Below are 22671 nucleotides of genomic sequence, written 5' to 3'. Positions count from 1 at the left end.
AAACTTGGCGTATGGTGGTCTTAACAGGGAGCAGTTGGATTCAGCCATGTGAAATGAGTTATGTCATATTCACTGTTGCCACTAGAGGGCAGTGTAACTACCCAAATCAATAAATTTAAATGCAAACACTTTCAAAACCAACCATTACAACGCCACTCTAATTAAACGAATACTTGAAGCAGCAAAATTTAATTCGAATCATTTTTCTAATCGAATTACTCGAGTTAATCGATTAATCGTTGCAGCACTAATTGTTATACATTATATCATGTTGAGGAAAATAATAATAGTTGTTCCTGTCTTGTAATCATTTTGTGTCGCTTGGGTCCAAACTAAATTAAAAATGCCTTTAAAGAGGTATAGGTTTGGTTTTGCTAAAATTAGAGGCTATATTCAAAATTTAGTTAAGTTATGCAGGCAATATTGGTTAAAAGTCATTTCTTTATGTTTCAGGTCAAACTCAAAAAGTCGATAAAATCAAAAGGAAAATGTACACACATATACATATATATCTATGCATTAGAAAGTGTAACAGTAAAGTGGAAAATAGTATTTAAAAGTCATGACCACAAACCCAAACTTTTTAGGAAACAAAAGTTTTTTTTATATGTAAATGCGACAAAACAAACTTGGAACTACCACTTAGAACTTGGGAACAAAATGTGTTATACGTGGTGTTATCTTTAATATATTACCGAAGGTAGGTGAATCAAGGAAATCTAGACATTTTATGGAAAAACAGTATTCCAGTTATGAAAAAAGAAAAACCTAAATCATCTTGCATTTCAATGTAAAAGTCGATTTCCAGTGCTATTCCTAACATAAACATGATACTTTCACTCCACAACATGGGAAAGTTCCCTTCTGTGTAACAGTTTACATAGTTTTCAGTTGTCGCCTTACAACTCTGAATGTAAAACTAGCATTTACATATACTGTATGTTATCATGCAATGACATAATCAAACAAGCACCTATTTAGATACGTGATTTTATCCACTTTTCCATAAATGTCGCAATTAGCGCTGTCAATTCCATTGAAAACCACTACAGCGCTGCTTGTGCTTGGAACTACTCGCGCCCTACATGAACCACGTGACCACCTGCGGTGAGATCAAAGAGTGTCGCAACCCTCTTTACATGGCCCTGCCACCACCTACTGTACATGAGTATGGTGGACGTTATTGGTCAATATCTTGTTCACCTGCCTAATCTTTCTTCTACTCGTGTTGCTGCCTGTAGTGCTCAGTTACGGTAAAGTTGCACGGGGCTTATAGATTGCACCATTGACACGAAAACGAAGCCATCAATTCACAATGAGAAAAAAAGAAAACAAACAAAAGTAACTTGTAACGCAGGTGACATTTTGAAAAGTAGTTTAGTAAAAAGTTACCTGCTGTAAAATGTAGTGACGTAAAAGTAAAAAGTACCACTTTATATTTATACTCGAGTAAAGTACAGATAAACAAAAATGTACTTAAGAACAGTAATGAAGAACTTTTTACTTCGTTACATTCCACCACTGAAAGTGACCTAAAATGCTCCAAAATCGACAGGAAGTTGCCTGGCAATTTCTCACAATCAACAGGAAATGACCCACAGAGGTTTATGGCCTAGAAGAGCATGCATTTTCCTTATAAATTGCATTTATAGTTATTATTGTATTCCTTCCATCCATCCATCCATCCATCCATCCATCCATCCATCCATCCATCCATCCATCCATCCATCCATCCATCCATCCATCCATCCATCCATCCATCCATCCATCCATCCATCCATCCATCCATCCATCCATCCATCCATCCATCCATCCATCCATCCATCCATCCATCCATCCATCATCTGCTGCTTAATCCAGGTTCTGGTCACGGGGCAAACAGCTTTAGCAGAGAAGCCCAGACTTCCCTCTCCCCAGCCACGTCAACCAGCTCCGCTGGCGGGATCCCAAAGCGTTTCCAGGCCAGCCGAGAGACATAGTCTCTCCAGCGAGTCCTGGGTCATCTCCGGGGCCTCCCGCCAGTAGGACATGCCCAGAACACCTCTCCAAGGAGGCGTCCAGGAGGCATCCGAACCAGGTTACCCAGCTACCTCAGCTGGCTCCTCTCAACGCGGAGGAGTAGCGGCTCGACACAGAGTCCCTCCCGGATGACCGAGCTTCTCACCCTATCTCTAAGGGGGAGCCTGGACACCCTGCGGAGAAAACTCATTTCGGCCGCTAGTATCCGTGATCATGTTCTTTCGGTCACGACCCACAGCTCGTGATCAAAGGTGAGGGTAGGAACGTAGATCGTAAATCAAGAGCTTCACCTTTCGGCTGAGCACCTTCTTCACCACTACGCACCGGTCCGCATCACTGCAGACGCTGCACCGATCCGCCTGTTGATCTCCCGCTCCCTCCTACCTCCACTCGTGAATAAGACCCAAAGATACTTAAACTCCTCCACTTGGGGCAGGATCTCATCCCCGACCCGCAGAGGGCACACCACCCTTTTCCTACTGAGGACCATGGTCTCGGATTTGGAGGTGCTGATCGTCATCCCAACCGCTTCAAACTCGGCTGGGAACCGCTCCAGTGAGAGTTGGAGGTCATGGCTTGATGAAGCCAATAGCACCACATCATCTTCAATAAGTAGAGATGTGTTTGGTGGGGGTCGCGCGCGGCTGGATGTGATTGGGCACGCTCGGGTGGGGGGGCCCCGGTGCCGGGATTGGCAATGGGGCAGCGTAGGTTCGGTTGCCGACCGGCTTACAATCACAAGGGATTCACAAGCTTACTGGTTTCTAAATCACAGAGCTCATTTGTGTACACTCCACTCCTCCCAGTCACTTAGCTTATACACTCCCCCACCCCCCTCCCCTTCTTTCCCTGGTCAACAGACCCCCCACATGGTGTCAACCTGAAATACATCTAGCTTACGATAGCACCAACATATTCATAGTTAGTGTGGGCGTTCAATGTATTTCTTGTTGTTGTTAGTGTTTCTTTTCCTTATTTTCTTGTGGGGTTTTTTCTCTTCTGTTCCCCCATAACCCCTTCCTGTTCGCTGCTTTATCATAATAAACGAGGTATGTTGAATGATCACAATGGGAGTATGTCGTACTCTCAATGTGAAACATTAAAACTGCTCAGACCAACCGGACAATTAGATTTCCATTCTCCGTGTCAAACAGCTGAACAGGACAGGTTAAAAAAAAAAAAAAGTATAGCCGTAATGCTGAGGCCACCAAACTGGACCCTCTAAATCAGACATGTCCAAAGTCCGGCCCGGGGGCCAAATGCGGCCCGTGGTCAAATTTCATCCGGCCCCCAGCCTCTGTCATAAAATCAATAACGTCTGGCCCACACACAGACTTAATAAATTGGTCAGCAGTACTGCTACCAGCATATGAAGTATCTTACACACTAAATGCTGCTCCTCATTTACCCACGAAAAGGTAGCAGCACTCTAAGCAACATTACCCCGTGTGACCCTTTACTTCCAATTTTCTAAAATGGCGACAATCAACAAAAAAAGAAAGTTGACTGCGATGGCTGGCGCTTCAAAGATAGGTGGAAATTTGACTTATTTCTTCACTAAAATACGCAACCGTCTGCCTTATTTGCAAAGAGACAGTCGTTGTTTTTAAAGAGTTCAGTGTGAGGCGATATTACTAAACAAGACACGCTGACATGTACGACAAGATTACAGGCAAGATACGTAGCGAGAAATTGAAGGAACTTGAAGCTAGTTTAATTTCACAGCAGCAGTATTTTGCAAGAGCCCGAGTCGAAAGAGAGCGCCACAAAGGCTAGCTGCGAGATTGTTGAAATTATTAATAAATAAAAAAAATAATAAAGCAAATGTGACGCACAGAATGGCTTGCTAAAATTTGCTTAAATATATTGTTCTACATAAAAGACGTCAGCCAAGGTCGGCCCCCCACATTTTTACCACACCAAATCTGGCCCCTTTGCAAAAAGTTTGGACATCCCTGCTCTAAATGCTTCGGCTGTGCCTAGAAATTCTGTCCATGAAATTTATGAACAGAATCGGTGACAGAGGGCAGCCTTGGTGGGGTCCAACCCTCACTGGGAATTATTGTATGCATTTAAAAAAAACCATAAAAAACCAACATGTCAATTTGAAAAGCAGTTTGAACAGAATTCAAATTAAAACCCAGTTCAAATGGATTGGACGTTTAGCGCTGTCAATGGCAGCTAAACTACAGTATTACCGTTTCTGTCACCAAGAAAAGACCATTATTCATGACGAACTGTTACTTCCAGTCACCATTGATTGGATGTTTAACGCCGTCAATGGCAAACCCATGTAGAAAGAGAGTTGTGACACTACTATAGGGATGCATTTTGCGATTTTACTTCCGGGTAATGGAGCCTCGAATAGTTCCAAACATCGCTTCGACGAGGGCGGCCCCCATTCATTTGAATGGCTAGCTGAACAAACGTCCTCTTTTGAATTTTCAACTGTCTCTATTTTATCTGATGCGCTTTATGATGTATAGACAGAACCGGAAGTTTGAGGCAGACATTGTCCAAGATGGCGCCGCCCATATTTCGCTCAGGAAACTTGTCTATAATGCAATGACATAATCAAACAAGTACTTAGATGCGTGATTTTATCCATTTTCCCATAAATGTCGCAATCCCCGCTGTCAGTTCCATCGAAAATCATTATAGCGCTGCTTGTGCTTGGAACTATTCACGCCTACATGAACCACTGACCACTCACAGCGAGATCAGGCCGTGTCACAACTCTCTTTCTACATGGCTCTGGTCAATGGTAGCCAATGAGTTTTTTTTTTTTACTTTGTTTTTGTTTTGTTTGTTTTTGAGTGTGCAAGAACTTATTACAGAATAATAGAAAAAAAAATTCATTGTTCTCATGAGGTCATGTTTAAAAATAACTTGAGTGTCGTGCCTGAAAAGAATGTTGTAGACATCACTGTTGAAAATAGAATGTGACTCAGTGTTTTTTTTTATTTTTTTTTATTTAAATATTGACATAATTCATAATTGCTGGCTAAAACATCAAAAATAGAACGCTGATTCTGTCCATACATCCATCCATCCAAATAGGAGGTATCACTGTGTCAGTTCTTTGGGGGATGAGGGACCGTTGATCTCGGAAGACTGTGCCTCGACTTGGATAGGAACGTTGACGGCTGATGCCACGGCGATGGGAACGACTCGCTCCTTCCCATCTCCGGCCGCCTTCTCCCGCGGGGCCTGAATCTGCAGCCGTCCCCCTACCAGCGAGCAACTGACAGTCTCGGGGTCCACGCCATCTGGCAGGTCCAACTCCTGCCTGAACTCCTGACACCTGTACGAGTAGGATCCTTTCCCGTCCTCTTGCTTCTTTTCTGTCTTCCCGCTGACCCTCAGCTTACGGCCCACCTGCTTGACTGACAGCTCCTCTGGGGCGAACTCCTGCGTGTCCAGGCTGAGCGCCAAACAGCCTCCGTCTGAGCTCAACTGGTGGAAGGCGATGGGCATGAAGGTGGCAGTGGCAGGCGTGCGGTCGATCTCCTCGAAGATCTTCTGGTGCAGCCTCTCCATGTACTCCATGCTCTGCCTCATCTCCTGCACGTGGCGAAGCATTTCCTGCTCCAGGTGGTAGAAGAGAGGTCTGGTCTCGGGCCAGAGGCTGCGGACGGGCCAAAGGCTGTCGGCAAAGGGCCTTGGTTGGAAAACGCTGGGGCACAACATCCTGCTTCCTTTTGCTTCTTGATCCTCACAGCTCAGGGTCTCGAGTGTCTAATGTCGGGGCGTCCCTGCTGCTTATATACACCCGGCCGAAAGTTCCAGCAGCATTCCATTGCGTGAACGCATGTGTCAGAGTCTAAATGTAGCACAGGCGGCTGCCGCATGCCAACATGTCGATGCTTTGTTCTATTTCCGATGATAGACTCTGTCATAAGTATTTCTAAAGCAGCAGTGGTTGGACGTCATCAAGTATTTTGATGTTCTACTCATTGACGGCGCCGTCAATGAGTCATTTACTTTTACTGACACACCATGTTCAACTGGCTAATTCTTGACCTAAACTGAAAAAAATATTTTTTAAAAAATGAGCTCTAAGGATCGATGCACATACATCCCTATTTTATACCTACAAAATTTCAGTGTGATCTGTCCACAAATAACAGAGGAAAAGATAAAAATGATAGCGTACACACCAACAAGAGCTGCAACATGGACAAGCTAGGTGTTGATGTACCATTTGGCCTTTCATTTTTTTTTCTAGTTTAAAAAAAAAAAAAAAAAAAAAAAAAGAGCCTGATTCTGTTATTTGTTTTTAATGTGTGTCAACAAAAAAACTCAATTTTCCCATTTAAAAATGAGTAAATCAATATCAGAAAATGAGTCTACATATGGCGGAAAACACAGACAAGATGAAAAAACAGTTTCTGCTCTTGCACCCCACTTTAAAAAAACTGCTGTATTTTAAGCCAAAATAACTGCTGTGTTTGATAGAACAATATGTCTATATGCTGCCATAGCAGATTCATGGCACAATAAGCCCATGAACTATTTTTAATTTGTCCGTTTTACCCTGGAAACCCCTGTTTACAGACGTCATGCAACCGCTTTTTTCCCCCAACCTATCAAAGATTTATTATTTATTTATTATTCGAAATGTCTGTCATTTTTAACTTAGAATCATTAATTGATGTCTAATATTTAGTTTAAAAAAAAAAAATTGTTTTTTAAAAATATTCACTTACATATTTTGAACTTTTAAACAAATTACGTCACAAAATTTAAAAAATGGCGTCTTTAAAAAAAGTCACGGATATCTACCTCATAACTATCACTTAATTGTATTTTTTTCATTATCGTCTGTTTTCCCCAATATTTTAGATGATAACTAATCAATCCAAACAAAGTAGGAAAAAAATGTTTAAAAGGGTAAATACGTATATGAAAAAGAAAATCTCGACCACTCCTTGATGTCTGCGATTTCTGCATCGCGACCCTCGTTATATGATCATGTTTCACCCATGAAATCCCCCCAAAATCCAGCTGTGGCCATTCACAGCTGTGTCTTGACACTCTGTGATACATGCTACATGGAGTTTTTGGATTGAAAAGAAGTAAGTACGCGATAATATCTTGTTAAAATCATGGTGTCTTTAATTATGTTCTCGTGTGCTCTCGCCTCCAGTTAGGGTTTTGCTGTTTAAAAAAAACAACAAAACAAAAACAAACAAACAAAACAAAAAAAAGCCCTCCTGTTCAAAATGTTTCTTCCCCCAGAAAATTGTGATTTTTAAGCTTTCCAATGATGCCGGCATATCAGACAATTTTGAAATTTGGCAAAAGTGGGGGTCTCAGAGCGGAACTTCAAGTCACCTGAGTGTTTTCCACCATATACATATACAGTACATGATCATATTGGCAGTTCCAGTTGGAATGTGTCAAGCGTCAAGCGTGTGAGCAAAGCAACAAAGTTCATTAATCGATTGGAAGTTAGGGCATATGTGGTACACACTATTGTCCACAAAGCGGCGCTGTAGACCTACAAGCATTTTGCAAAGCGGCAGCAATTGAAAGAAAATTAATCGAATTCTGAAGTCGTTGAGGGACATACGTACAGGGGTGAAAGTGGCTTTTAATAACAAAGATATAAGTAACATACATTAAAAAAATAAGTACAAATGACTTATATTATGCAGAGTTAAATAGAATATATTTTGAAGATGGCGCAAACATTGACTTTTCTAAATCATAAGGAAATGAATAAGTTGCCAAACATAAATGAACAAATATAAGTCCAAGGTGCACAATGACAGCTAAGAAGTTGTGAACCTCCCAATCAGAGCAAATAAAACTAAATATGATAAATAAGCCTCCTCAACTCTTTCCTTGCTCTTAAAGATTTGATCCATTTTATGTTGGATTGCCCTTTTTTTGGTCGTATCAATTCAACAACCTTTTTTGTTGTTGTTGTTTTTTTTTTTTGCTGTTCCAGAAAACATGCCCATTTGAACCAATCAGAGGTAACTATCTCTGCTGATCACATGTCAATATGTCAGCCAATTGAACGGATAAATAAGTCCAGGCGTTTTGCATTCACACATTGACGTGACTCATCATCGTCAGACTCAGATAACTGCAGCAGCTGGGGAAACCTCCATGCCGTCCATGGAATAAAATAAATAATAAATATTGGTGGAAACGGATTATGCTACACAAGCACTTTATTATGCTTGTTGTTAACACTTGTGTATGTAAATCTGATGTTGGTAGATTGTTTTCTTCTTGGAGATGAAATGCATGAGTGGCAGTTTAGCATTTTTTTTTTTTTTTTTACATAGCGTTTGTTTTGACAGTTTATCGTCATTTTTTCGGAATTAAAGCACCGTGTACCGGAACAACATTCTGGCCCTGAATCTTATACCGGAACTGCGTTCTGGCGCTGAATCTTATACCGGAACTGCGTTCCTGACCGTTCTGGCCCACTTTCACCCCTGCATACTGATATCGAGGATACGTGCATTCAAAATTAATTAAATGCGGAAGTCGCCAGGTAAAAGTAAACTGCGTCTGTCTAATCAAAACAATTCGGTTTTGACAGTTTCTGCTGACTGAAATATAAATGAATTTGGTCCACTCAACGTGGGATTAGATCACATGGTAGAGCGCTCATCAGGATAGAGCACAAACTTTGAGCCTCCCGCACACACCTGAAAGCGGCAGAATTTTGGGTAAAATAGTAAATGGAGAAAGCCCAAATAACATTTTAGCATATTGTATTTTATGGATTAGTAAAAATATATATGTCACGGGCTGTGTCGAACCCGCGACCCTTCATTTATAAGGCCGTGTGTTCGCCATTCTTACGTCAGCCTTCCACAATGTACCCGTTACGTAGTCCTTCATCGGAGAGCAAATACTTTCATTTTAGAACATTCAAATTATGTCATATATTTAGATTCCTCGATTGTTTCAATTGATTCCTTGAAAGCAAGTTACCCCTTAGATAAATAATGTATTTTTCCATTTGATTTGCTTTTCATTCATTAGAATAGAATAGAATAAAATAGCCCTTTATTGTCATTATACGGTTGTACAATGAACTTGGAGCATCTTCCTTTACAGTGCAGGACAAGTAAAAAAAATCTCGACAGTGGCTTGCAAGAATAAAGTATAAGATCTAAATTAATATAAAATATGTATGAGGTAATCCTATGTTCAGGCAGTGCAAATAATTGAAGTAGCAGCAGTTGATAGTGAAGGCATTGAATATTGAACACAATTACACTATCCGGACAACTTCATTCCTTATCCTATTCATTTCATTTGCCAATATGCAGGCCATTTGGGGGCCCTAAGCAAATTAATACCAAGGGGCCCATATTTTTGTAAAACTATTAAAATTGTAACCTTATATGCATCTTTCTTTATTCTTGATCTCTTAACTATGTACACGACATTGTCAAGCATTACCTTGAATTGTACATTTGGGGAAATCATCATCTTGTGAAGATGACGGCACTCCACCTCCAATTCCATACTGAGATACTTCTCAAGAGCTCCTTTGAATCACCCAAAGTACAACATATGATTACGTGGAACAAAATTCAGCCCAGGAAAATATTTGTCAACAAAAACGTGTACTGTGGGGCAGGCCATTTGGGGGCCCTAAGCAAAATAATGCAAAGGGGCCCATGTTTTTGGCCCACCATTTCGTCACAGTGTACTGTGAAACCCATACATGCAATCCAACCCATACATCCATATTTTGTATATTAATCAGATTTTGTTGCACTGCATACTTCAAACTTCTCACCCCAAATGATTGTCAGTATTTACAGTAAATAGCGCCAAACCTTTTTCTAAAAGAGGAAAGAAAGAAGTTAAGGAAGAACTTTTATTTTTTTAAGCTTGTAATCAAGTCTCAAAACTCACAAAAGCCAAATAAAGCAAATTGTAGTAAACAAAATAGAACACAAATTAAACAATTGCCAGATTGGGGCCCCCCTGGTGGTCAGGGGCCTTAAGCAGCTGCATAGTCTGCGTATAGGCTGGGCCGGCCCTGTCAATATGTATAGTTTAGAAATGGTCTAATATGTACAAGGCCTACTGAAGTAAAGCAGTACAAAATGAAGTCTAAATTTTCCTCTTTAAATGACATATAGTCATGGAAAAAAATATTAGACCACCCTTGATTTCTACAATTTCATGTTCACTTTAATACCCAGTACTACTTTATATTACTTAACAAATATGTTTAGCACAAAGAATCAGTGAGTCAGTATTTATTTGCAAAACAATATGCAAGACATAACACACCTTACCTTAATGAACACTAGTAAATTTGGGTAAACAACATGCAAAAAACGTACAAATATAATGCAGTATTTACTCATATAAAATTAAACATGACATAATATATACAGGGGAAAAGGGTAATAGAATTTACATTTTGGTGGGATATATGGGTTCACATAGTTACAGTTCATTCTACATTATTTACAAGTGTGTCCACATCCAGATTATTTTTACAGGGGCGGGTTTCCCAGTTTCTTCTTCATTCCTTAACCTCTTTTCATTTGTCAATATGTACTACATAGTTTATAAATGGTCAAATACTTACTAGGCCTAGTGAAGTACCAGTACAAAATCCAGGCTAAATGTTCCTTTTTACATGGCATATAGTCAGAGAAAATAAAAAATATAAGACCACCCTTGATTTCTACAATTTCATGTTTACTTTAATGCCCAGTACTACTGTTTAGCACAAAGAATCAGTGAGTAATTTTTACAAAACAATATGCAAGACATAACACACTTGCCTTAATGAACCCACTAGTAAATTTGGGTAAATAAAAACATGCAAATGACGTACAAATATAATGCAGTATTTAGTCATATAAAATTAAACATGACATAATATATACAGGGGAAAGGGTAATAGAATATACATTTTAGTGGGATAAATGGGTTCATATATTTAGTTTATTCTACATTATTTACAAGTGTGTCCACATCCAGATTATTTTTATGGGGGCGGGTTTCCCAGTTTCTATTTCATTCCTTAACCCTTTAAGGTCTGGGCCTATTTTGTCTGATTTTGCATGCTTTTGAAGTTGCCTTTATATTTCAAAGAAAGAATTGTTTACGATGGCCTGGTTTGGTCCCTTTTTTTGTGACACCTTGAACTTCATGTTCAAACTGTTGTTTCCTTCACTGACCAATTATAAATCATCATTTTGGGCCCAAAAAGACCAAAAAAATTCCAAAATCGTTTTGTCAAAATTTTTAATATTGATGTCCAATTGACAACCAAACATGCGTAACGAACCGTTTTGAAACTTTATAATATTTATTCAACATGTTAGGATGAACATTCAACCCAAAAAATTTAGAATAAATAGTCTTATATTTGACAATTCAACATAAACACCAGGTATAGCCATAGGCGTTTTTTGCCTTTATACATGCTCTAGTCAAAACAGGTTATATACAGCAGACCAAACAGTGAAGAATAGTGAAAAAATATATACCATCTAACACAAAAAGTGTTTCGAGGCCATCTCTTTATGAGTTTAGGTATTGCAGCCCATCACCTGATGAAAACTATGTACACACAATCAAGCTTCTTGAACACACATTTATATACACAAATAATTGAGAAGACTGATTGTGGGAAAAAAATATATATATATATAACATTGGAAAAAAAAGTATTTTCAAAAATATTTACAATTAACAAGTTAAATTTTTTTCAGGCATGCCACTCCGAAAAGCAGTTTCGTCCTGGAATTAGACACAGGGCTACATCACACAGCCCACACTTCCATGGGGTGTCGGTCCTCTTTCCACCCTTTGCGCACTGCTGGCATTTCCTCCAGCCTTGAGTTGCTTTGCTTCTCCCTTCTGCCCCGTCACAGATGGTGACAGGCACATGGATTGTGCATTGCTGCTTTGGCTTAGTTGAGGCCTCGAATAGAATACCATAGCTGAATATGTGCCACATCCCTAATCTTCATATAGAAAGAAGAACACCACAAATTATAAATTCCTGCCTGGGATACACACAGTGCACATACGACTTTGATCTGATATGCACATTTTATTATTATATACACAAACACACACTTATATTGCATCAAAATTAACTTTGTCTTGCAATATCAAAAGGAACTTTCAAAAGAAACGTTTTCAGCATAAAAAAAAAAGTGAGTTGGCTTACCTCTGCTCGTCGATGGCGTCACCCACGTGTTCAAATCCGTCACTATCTTCACTCAAGGACTCTTCCGAAGAAGACGATGATGACGAATTTGGACCATCCTCTTCCTCAAGTTGATCAAAAAGCACAATTGCTTGCGCTAAATTTAGTTTTCCGTTCATTCTCAAAGTCACACAAAGTCGCTCGCTCGAATCAAACGGCCGTCGCTCGCCACCTCGCTGCTTCAGAACACTCCTCCCTCTTGTTCGGTGGAACCTCGCACGGCAGTTATAAAAAAAAAAAAAAAAAAACGCATTTTGTGCTTCCACTGTGACTTCGAAAGGGTTCGTTTGATTTGTGTTTTTTTATGGAGCTTCCGTTTTGAAAAAGGACAAGAAATGATGGAAATATAGACATAAACAAATGATCCATGCAGCGTTTTAATGTTTTTTTGAGGAACAATAAAACTATAAAACTTAAATGACAATAACTCACGTTTTAGTTGGTCGATTGACTTCAAATAATAACGAGAGTAAACCGCAACTTCCGCACTTTAAAGCGAGACCAACCAACGGCATGTGGGTGACGTAATTAAAACGTGAGGGCGCTTCAAAGACGACGTGCGCTGAGGACGCGCCGGCGCGTCCTTCGACTCTCAAGGGTTAACCTCTTTTCCTTTGTCAATATGTATAGTTTATAAATGGTCAAATATTTACTAGGCCTAGTGAAGTAGCAGTACAAAATGCAGGCTAATTTTTCCTCTTCACATGACATATAGTCATGTAAAAAAAAAAAATAGTAGACCACCCTTGATTTCTACAATTTCATGTTTACTTTAATGCCCAGTACTACTGTTTAGCACAAAGAATCAGTAAGTCAGTATTTTTTTTTTTTTTTTTTTTTTTACAAAACAATATGCAAGACATAACACACTTGCCTTAATGAACACACTAGTAAATCTGGGTAAATAAACCCATGCATATAACGTATAAATATAATGCAGTATTTAGTAATATAAAATTAAACATGACATAATATATACAGGGGAAAAGGGTAATAGAATTTACATTTTAGTGGGATAAATGGGTTCACATATATATAGTTTATTCTACATTGTTTACAAGTGTGTCCACATCAGGATTATGGGGGTGGGTTTCCCATTTTCTGCTGGCGCTGCTCATTCAGCCGTACCCTTCAAAGAGCTAAGACACATCTGTTATTGTCCATACATGTCTCGTGATTTGCACACATTTTGTTCGGAGTGCCTCCCTTGTCAAAAACGAGGTTCCCCCGTTCCACAGGAGTGTGCGCCACTCCAGTCAATTCATGCAGACAAGCCTTTCCAAAAAGTAGCAGCAGACATAAATAGGGCTGTCCCAAACGACTAATTGATGGGGATTCAATTGTCTACTGATTTATGGATAGTTTTTATTGTGAAGGTTTGATGGATCTGTGCTATCTGTTCAACTGAAAGCATACAGATAATAAGACCCTACAAATTCAGGAATATGCAGATAAATTAAATCTTTTACAAACATATTATTCTCCCAATTTTTAAATGGAAGGGATTTAGTTTTTGTGTTATTAATATGGTACGAAGAAACAGGAGTTATTGCTCTCCCGGATGATAATGATTTGTCACATTATATATTCCAGGAGTTTGAATATAGATGCTATTGGGGTTCTCCAGCTGGTAAGATTACAAATATGATCAATTTAGATGATAAGTGATGACAATTTGTTGACAGGAACCAACACACCAACCACCAAGGCACGGCCTTCATTAACAGGGTCCCCCCAGGATTGATAAATCTAAATTCAAGACTTTTAAGACCTTTTTTAATGCCATTTCAATTGAAAATTAACTTTTCTCACACCCATTATTTAGATAATATTGAATCATATTAAAAAAATAAAGCACTGAACATCAAATTTAACCTCAATTACTAAGTGTGTTTGACAAAAGAATGCACATTTACTGAAGATACAATTAAAACACATTTGAATATAAGGTCTTTCAGATCCCCCCCCCCCCCCCCCCCCAAGATAAAATGGATTTTGCACTATTTTTGTAAAGCAACTTCAGAAATTACATTTGCAGTACAACAGGTTTCCATTTTAAGATGACCTAGTCAAGGTGGTAGGTTGGTGATTGTCAAGTTGGTCACCTTAACTGTAAAGTGCTTGGGAAAATCTTGTGAAAGTTTAAAAAACAGCCACTAAATGGCAGTAGTTTACCATTAATTACCACAAAATAAAAAAGCTACACGTGACCATTTCCCTTGGTAATTGTTTTTTTCTAATCACATTACAAGAAGTATACAAAACACATGTTAATCCTTTGTTAGCTATTGAAGACATTTCTTTTAATCAGATAGAGAAAATCCATGCTCTTATTCTATCAAGAAAAACATTTAAATATACCAGGAGGTGTTTTACTATCACCTACATTATAATTTGCCTATCACCATGCCATGTTATTCAGATCAACGTTACCCCGCACCCGTTCCAATAATAGTGCCAACCGTGTTGTGTATCTGAGGGTGATGGTGGATCTACGACTCCGGTTTATCCATGCTAAGGCTAATGCACCTGCCAATACCCCATTGAACATGGCTAACTTGTGTTAAAACTACGAAATTCACATTCATTCGAAAGGCAAACCGTACAGAAATACATTATTGCATCTAACACATTTTAATTGGAGAAATTGGCAACTTACTTTGAAATGTTAAGCAGGTCCACTGCCTTTGCATGACCCATAAACTGAGACCCAAAGTATCTGGATATGACTTGGTCGCTGATCCAATACCTCACATGCAGGTCCAACTGTTTGGACTTGGTTGTCTTGTTGAGGCTTTCGTCGAACATAACAACTAAGGCATCTGAGCAGTTCCTTACATTAGCACACAGTACTGTGCGATTGCCTGCTGTTGTGATGTTGATGCTAATGATGCTAACAGCGCGCACGCACGAGGTGCATTAGGATTTGTAGTGCAGTGGATCGTAAAATTTCTACGCGTCATCTTCATTATGGATTAAAAAAAAAAAAAAACTTTGTCACGGATATAATTTAGGTTGCACTGAGATGTTCCTCAAAATAAACCCACGGTGAAAAAATTCCAGACTTACGACAGCTAATTTAATACTTTTAATACCTTTAATAATGGAAAACTAAAGTCAATGCTTTTTTTAATACTTTTAATAACATGCGGGTACCATGATTAACATCGTGAGCTGGGTGACTCGCCGATCCGGTGGGGCTGCAGGGTGACCCGGGTGTCAGGAGTGGGGGCCAGGTTGTCCGAAGATTAGATGATCGGAGATTAGATGATAGGAGGGCGGATTCAGTCCCCACTTGGACGCAGAGTGGGTGCACCCGTTGGCTTTAACTGGTCCGAGATTCATCCCAGCCGAGGGTGTTGTCCTTTCCGTGCGTGAAGGTTTTCAGGTTCTTTCGACATGAATTAATTTTTAATTGTGACAGATATCTTCCTGCCTGTTGATTGGGAAAGGTTGCGATCTACCAAGTACAATCGGATAAGATGAATGGCACTGAATTGTGGGCATTCACTGGAAGCTTTTCAGTTCAATGAAATGGATATCTGCCATAATGAATGGTTACCTATGAGTTGATTAGGTCAGAATTCAATGCTACTGCAATTGAGTATCTCATTGTTGCTGTCTAGGTGGGTCAACAATCAGAGGTCAATTTATGAAGGTACTAATTCGTTGTCTAAAGGATTCAAATGTGTCCTTGGTGGTCTAGTGGCTAGGATTCGGCACTTTCACCGCCGCGGCCTGGGTTCGATTCCCGGTCAGGGAAGTAGAACATTAGTACAAGGATTCTCCGTGTCAATTTCCACAAGGGCCCCCTTTTACACACCTGAATCAAATAATCTGGATCGTGATCAGGCTACTGCAGAGCTTGCTGATGAGCTGATCCTTTGTTCAGGTGTGTTCAAGGAGGGAGGCATGGAAAACAAGCTGCATAGAGGTTCTTGAGGACCGGACGTGCAGACCCCTAGACTAGATGTATGGCACTGAAACATAAGCGTTCACTGGAAGCTTTTCAGTTCAAATGAAATGGATATAATCGATGGCATGCAATGAGTTGACTAGGTCATAATACAATGGTATGGCATTTGATAATCTCGTTTTTTCTGGATTCATGAACAATAAGATGTCAGTCAATCAAGGTTCTAATCTGTTGTTTGAAGATTTAAGCATGTCCCTGGTTATCTAGTGGCTAGGATTCGGCGCTCTCACCCCCGCGGCCCGGGTTCGATTCCCGGTCAGGGAAGTTGTAGACTTTTTCCTGGACTCTCAATCTCTCTAAATGCATGGGCTACCATTGACTGTGCAAAACATGCACCTGTTTTTGATTGGGAAAGGTTGCAATCTACCAAGTAGAATCGGATAAGATGAATGGCACTGAATTGTGGGCATTCACTGGAAGCTTTTCAGTTCAATGAAATGGATATCTGCCATAATGAATGGTTACCTATGAGTTGATTAGGTCAGAATTCAATGGTACTGCAATTGAGTATCTCATTGTTGATGTCTAGGTTGGTCAACAATCAGAGGTCAATTTATCAAGGTACTAATCCGTTGTCTGAAGGTTTCAGATATGTCCCTGGTGGTATAGTGGCAAGGGCTCGGCGCTTTCACTGCCGCGGCCCGTGTTCGATTCCCGGTCAGGGAAGTAGAACATTAGTACAAGGATTCTCCATGTCAATTTCCACAAGGGCCTCCTTTAACACTCCTGGATGGTGATCAGGCTACTGCAGAGCTTGCTGATGAGCTGATCCTTTGTTCAGGTGTGTTCAAGGAGGGAGGCATGGAAAACAAGCTGCATCAAGGTTCTCGAGGACCGGACGTGCAGACCCCTAGACTAGATGTATGGCACTGAAACAAAGCGTTCATTGGAAGTTTTTCAGTTCAAATGAAATGGATATAATCGATGGCATGCAATGAGTTGACTAGGTCATAATACAATGGTATGGCATTTGATAATCTAATTTTTTCTGGGTTCATGAACAATAAGATGTCAGTCAATTAAGGATCCAAACTGTTGTATGAAGGTTTTAGCATGTCCCTGGTTGTCTAGTGGCTAGGATTCGACGCTCTCACTGCCGCGGCCTGGGTTCGATTCCCGGTCAGGGAATTTGTAGACTTTTTTTCTGGACTCTCTGTCTCTCTAAATCTATGGGCTACCATTGACTGCGCTAGACATGCACCTCATATTGATTGGGAAAGGTTGCGATCTACCAAGTACAATCAGATAAGGTGAATGGCACTGAATTGTGGGTATTCAGTGTCAGCTTTTCAGTTCAATGAATTGGATATATGTCGTAATGAATGGCTGTCTATGAGTTGATTAGGTCAGAATACAATGGTACTGCAGTTGAGTTTCCCATTGTTGGTTTTCTGGGTTGTTCAACAATCAGAGGTCAACCAAACCAGGTACTTGTCTGTTCTTTTAAAGGCTCAAAAGTGGTTTCATTGCAAGAAGTTGGCGCTCGGGTTCATTTGCCGCTCAGGGAATTCAAACATTCATTCGAGGACTCTCCATGTCTATAAACACATGGGCTGCCATTGATTTTCCTAGACATGCACTTCATTTTGATTGAGAAAGGTTGTGATCTACCAAGTACAATCAGGTAAGATGATTGGCACTGAATTGTGGGCATTCACTGGAAGCTTTTCAGTTCAATGAAATGGATATCTGCCATAATGAATGGTTACCTATGAGTTGAGTAGGTCAGAATTCAATGGTACTGCAATTGAGTATCTCATTGATGCTGTCTAGGTTGGTCAACAATCAGAGGTCAATTTATGAATGTACTAATCCGTTGTCTGAAGGTTTCAGATGTGTCCCTGGTGGTCTAGTGGCTAGGATTCGGCGCTTTCACCGGTTCGATTCCCGGTCAGGGAAGTAGAACATTAGTACAAGGATTCTCCATGTCAGTTTTCACAAGGGCCTCCTTTAACACACCTGGATCGTGATCAGGCTACTGCAGAGCTTGCTGATGAGCTGATCCTTTGTTCAGGTGTGTTCAAGGAGGGAGGCATGGAAAACAAGCTGCATAGAGGTTCTCGAGGACCGGACGTGCAGACCCCTGGACTTGATGTATGGCACTGAAACAAAGCTTTCACTGAAGTTTTTCAGTTCAAATGAAATGGATATAATCGATGGCATGCAATGAGTTGACTAGGTCATAATACAATGGTATGGCATTTGATAATCTCGTTTTTTCTGGGTTCATCAACAATAAGATGTCAGTCAATCAAGGTCCTAATCTGTTGTTTAAAAGTTTAAGCATGTCCCTGGTTGTCTAGTGGCTAGGATTCGGCGCTCTCACCGCCGCGGCCCGGGTTCGATTCCCGGTCAGGGAATTTGTAGTCTATTTTGTGGACTCTCAATCTCTCTAAATGCATGGGCTACCATTGACTGTGCTAGACATGCACCTGTTTTTGATTGGGAAAGGTTGCAATCTACCAAGTAGAATCGGATAAGATGAGAGGCACTGAATTGTGGGCATTCACTGGAAGCTTTTCAGTACAATGAATTGGATATATGTCGTAATGAATGGCTGTCTATGAGTTGATTAGGTCAGAATACAATGGTACTGCAGTTGAGTTTCCCATTGTTGGTTTCTGGGTTGTTCAACAATCAGAGGTCAACCAAACCAGGTACTTGTCTGTTCTTTTAAAGGCTCAAATGTGGTTTCATTGCAAGAAGTTGGCACTCGGGTTCATTTGCCACTCAGGGAATTCAAACATTCATTCGAGGACTCTTCATTTCTATAAACACATGGGCTGCCATTGATTTTCCTAGACATGCACTTCATTTTGATTGAGAAAGGTTGTGATCTACCAAGTACAATCAGGTAAGATGATTGGCACTGAATTGTGGGCATTCACTGGAAGCTTTTCAGTTCAATGAAATGGATATCTGCCATAATGAATGGTTACCTATGAGTTGAGTAGGTCAGAATTCAATGGTACTGCAATTGAGTATCTCATTGATGCTGTCTAGGTTGGTCAACAATCAGAGGTCAATTTATGAATGTACTAATCCGTTGTCTGAAGGTTTCAGATGTGTCCCTGGTGGTCTAGTGGCTAGGATTCGGCGCTTTCACCGGTTCGATTCCCGGTCAGGGAAGTAGAACATTAGTACAAGGATTCTCCATGTCAGTTTTCACAAGGGCCTCCTTTAACACACCTGGATCGTGATCAGGCTACTGCAGAGCTTGCTGATGAGCTGATCCTTTGTTCAGGTGTGTTCAAGGAGGGAGGCATGGAAAACAAGCTGCATAGAGGTTCTCGAGGACCGGACGTGCAGACCCCTGGACTTGATGTATGGCACTGAAACAAAGCTTTCACTGAAGTTTTTCAGTTCAAATGAAATGGATATAATCGATGGCATGCAATGAGTTGACTAGGTCATAATACAATGGTATGGCATTTGATAATCTCGTTTTTTCTGGGTTCATCAACAATAAGATGTCAGTCAATCAAGGTCCTAATCTGTTGTTTAAAAGTTTAAGCATGTCCCTGGTTGTCTAGTGGCTAGGATTCGGCGCTCTCACCGCCGCGGCCCGGGTTCGATTCCCGGTCAGGGAATTTGTAGTCTATTTTGTGGACTCTCAATCTCTCTAAATGCATGGGCTACCATTGACTGTGCTAGACATGCACCTGTTTTTGATTGGGAAAGGTTGCAATCTACCAAGTAGAATCGGATAAGATGAGAGGCACTGAATTGTGGGCATTCACTGGAAGCTTTTCAGTACAATGAATTGGATATATGTCGTAATGAATGGCTGTCTATGAGTTGATTAGGTCAGAATACAATGGTACTGCAGTTGAGTTTCCCATTGTTGGTTTCTGGGTTGTTCAACAATCAGAGGTCAACCAAACCAGGTACTTGTCTGTTCTTTTAAAGGCTCAAATGTGGTTTCATTGCAAGAAGTTGGCACTCGGGTTCATTTGCCACTCAGGGAATTCAAACATTCATTCGAGGACTCTTCATTTCTATAAACACATGGGCTGCCATTGATTTTCCTAGACATGCACTTCATTTTGATTGGGAAAGGTTGCGATCTACCAAGTACAATCGGATAAGATGAATGGCACTGAATTGTGGGCATTCACTGGAAGCTTTTCAGTTCAATGAAATGGATATCTGCCATAATGAATGGTTACCTATGAGTTGATTAGGTCAGAAATCAATGGTACTGCAATTGAGTATCTCATTGTTGCTGTCTAGGTTGGTCAACAATCAGAGGTCAACTTATGAAGGTACTAATCCGTTGTCTGAAGGTTTCAGATATGTCCCTGGTGGTATAGTGGCAAGGGCTCGGCGCTTTCACTGCCGCGGCCCGTGTTCGATTCCCGGTCAGGGAAGTAGAACATTAGTACAAGGATTCTCCATGTCGATTTTCACAAGGGCCTCCTTTAACACTCCTGGATGGTGATCAGGCTACTGCAGAGCTTGCTGATGAGCTGAATGGCACTGAATTGTGGGCATTCACTGGAAGCTTTTCAGTTCAATGAAATGGATATCTGCCATAATGAATGGTTACCTATGAGTTGATTAGGTCAGAAATCAATGGTACTGCAATTGAGTATCTCATTGATGCTGTCTAGGTTGGTCAACAATCAGAGGTCAATTTATGAATGTACTAATCCGTTGTCTGAAGGTTTCAGATGTGTCCCTGGTGGTCTAGTGGCTAGGATTCGGCGCTTTCACCGGTTCGATTCCCGGTCAGGGAAGTAGAACATTAGTACAAGGATTCTCCATGTCAGTTTTCACAAGGGCCTCCTTTAACACACCTGGATCGTGATCAGGCTACTGCAGAGCTTGCTGATGAGCTGATCCTTTGTTCAGGTGTGTTCAAGGAGGGAGGCATGGAAAACAAGCTGCATCAAGGTTCTCGAGGACCGGACGTGCAGACCCCTAGACTAGATGTATGGCACTGAAACAAAGCGTTCATTGGAAGTTTTTCAGTTCAAATGAAATGGATATAATCGATGGCATGCAATGAGTTGACTAGGTCATAATACAATGGTATGGCATTTGATAATCTCATTTTTTCTGGGTTCATGAACAATAAGATGTCAGTCAATTAAGGATCTAATCTGTTGTATGAAGGTTTTAGCATGTCCCTGGTTGTCTAGTGGCTAGGATTCGACGCTCTCACCGCCGCGGCCTGGGTTCGATTCCCGGTCAGGGAATTTGTAGACTTTTTTTCTGGACTCTCTGTCTCTCTAAATGCATGGGCTACCATTGACTGCGCTAGACATGCACCTCATATTGATTGGGAAAGGTTGCGATCTACCAAGTACAATCAGATAAGGTGAATGGCACTGAATTGTGGGTATTCAGTGTCAGCTTTTCAGTTCAATGAATTGGATATATGTCGTAATGAATGGCTGTCTCTGAGTTGATTAGGTCAGAATACAATGGTACTGCAGTTGAGTTTCCCATTGTTGGTTTTCTGGGTTGTTCAACAATCAGAGGTCAACCAAACCAGGTACTTGTCTGTTCTTTTAAAGGCTCAAAAGTGGTTTCATTGCAAAAAGTTGGCGCTCGGGTTCATTTGCCGCTCAGGGAATTCAAACATTCATTCGAGGACTCTCCATGTCTATAAACACATGGGCTGCCATTGATTTTCCTAGACATGCACTTCATTTTGATTGAGAAAGGTTGTGATCTACCAAGTACAATCAGGTAAGATGATTGGCACTGAATTGTGGGCATTCACTGGAAGCTTTTCAGTTCAATGAAATGGATATCTGCCATAATGAATGGTTACCTATGAGTTGAGTAGGTCAGAATTCAATGGTACTGCAATTGAGTATCTCATTGATGCTGTCTAGGTTGGTCAACAATCAGAGGTCAATTTATGAAGGTACTAATCCGTTGTCTGAAGGTTTCAGATGTGTCCCTGGTGGTCTAGTGGCTAGGATTCGGCGCTTTCACCGGTTCGATTCCCGGTCAGGGAAGTAGAACATTAGTACAAGGATTCTCCATGTGAGTTTTCACAAGGGCCTCCTTTAACACACCTGGATCGTGATCAGGCTACTGCAGAGCTTGCTGATGAGCTGATCCTTTGTTCAGGTGTGTTCAAGGAGGGAGGCATGGAAAACAAGCTGCATAGAGGTTCTCGAGGACCGGACGTGCAGACCCCTGGATTAGATGTATGGCACTGAAACATAAGCGTTCACTGGAAGCTTTTCAGTTCAAATGAAATAGATATAATCGATGGCATGCAATGAGTTGACTAGGTCATAATACAATGGTATGGCATTTGATAATCTCGTTTTTTCTGGGTTCATGAACAATAAGATGTCAGTCAATCAAGGTTCTAATCTGTTGTTTGAAGGTTTAAGCATGTCCCTGGTTGTCTAGTGGCTAGGATGCGGCGCTCTCACCGCCGCAGCCCGGGTTTGATTCCCGGTAAGGGAAGTTGTAGACTTTTTCCTGG

General features: G+C 40.7%; 1 protein-coding gene and 3 non-coding genes across 4 annotated transcripts; 3 read left to right on the top strand and 1 right to left on the bottom strand.

Annotated features, from left to right (window-relative positions):
• Positions 1-5014: 5014 nt before the first annotated feature.
• On the bottom strand, positions 5015-5741 carry hspb9l (heat shock protein, alpha-crystallin-related, b9-like). The gene has a single exon (XM_057821246.1). The coding sequence runs from the start codon at positions 5707-5709 to the stop codon at positions 5086-5088; it is 624 nt and encodes a 207-aa protein (XP_057677229.1). The 5' UTR covers positions 5710-5741; the 3' UTR covers positions 5015-5085.
• A 10191-nt stretch (positions 5742-15932) lies between these two features.
• On the top strand, positions 15933-16004 carry trnae-uuc (transfer RNA glutamic acid (anticodon UUC)). The gene has a single exon. It is a non-coding gene; the product is annotated as a tRNA-Glu (tRNA).
• A 2501-nt stretch (positions 16005-18505) lies between these two features.
• Positions 18506-18577, top strand: trnae-cuc (transfer RNA glutamic acid (anticodon CUC)). The gene has a single exon. It is a non-coding gene; the product is annotated as a tRNA-Glu (tRNA).
• Positions 18578-19735: 1158 nt separating this feature from the next.
• trnae-cuc (transfer RNA glutamic acid (anticodon CUC)) lies at positions 19736-19807 on the top strand. Its single transcript has one exon. It is a non-coding gene; the product is annotated as a tRNA-Glu (tRNA).
• Positions 19808-22671: the final 2864 nt, after the last annotated feature.

The sequence above is a fragment of the Corythoichthys intestinalis genome, chromosome 18 (genome assembly GCF_030265065.1).
Source record: "Corythoichthys intestinalis isolate RoL2023-P3 chromosome 18, ASM3026506v1, whole genome shotgun sequence".
NCBI classification, from domain to species: Eukaryota; Metazoa; Chordata; class Actinopteri; order Syngnathiformes; family Syngnathidae; genus Corythoichthys; species Corythoichthys intestinalis.
This window is presented reverse-complemented; position numbering and strand designations above follow the sequence as displayed.

Bases quoted from the DNA above. Each gene is read 5' to 3' on its own strand.
- hspb9l (XM_057821246.1), bottom strand. From the start codon at position 5,709: ATGTTGTGCCCCAGCGTTTTCCAACCAAGGCCCTTTGCCGACAGCCTT.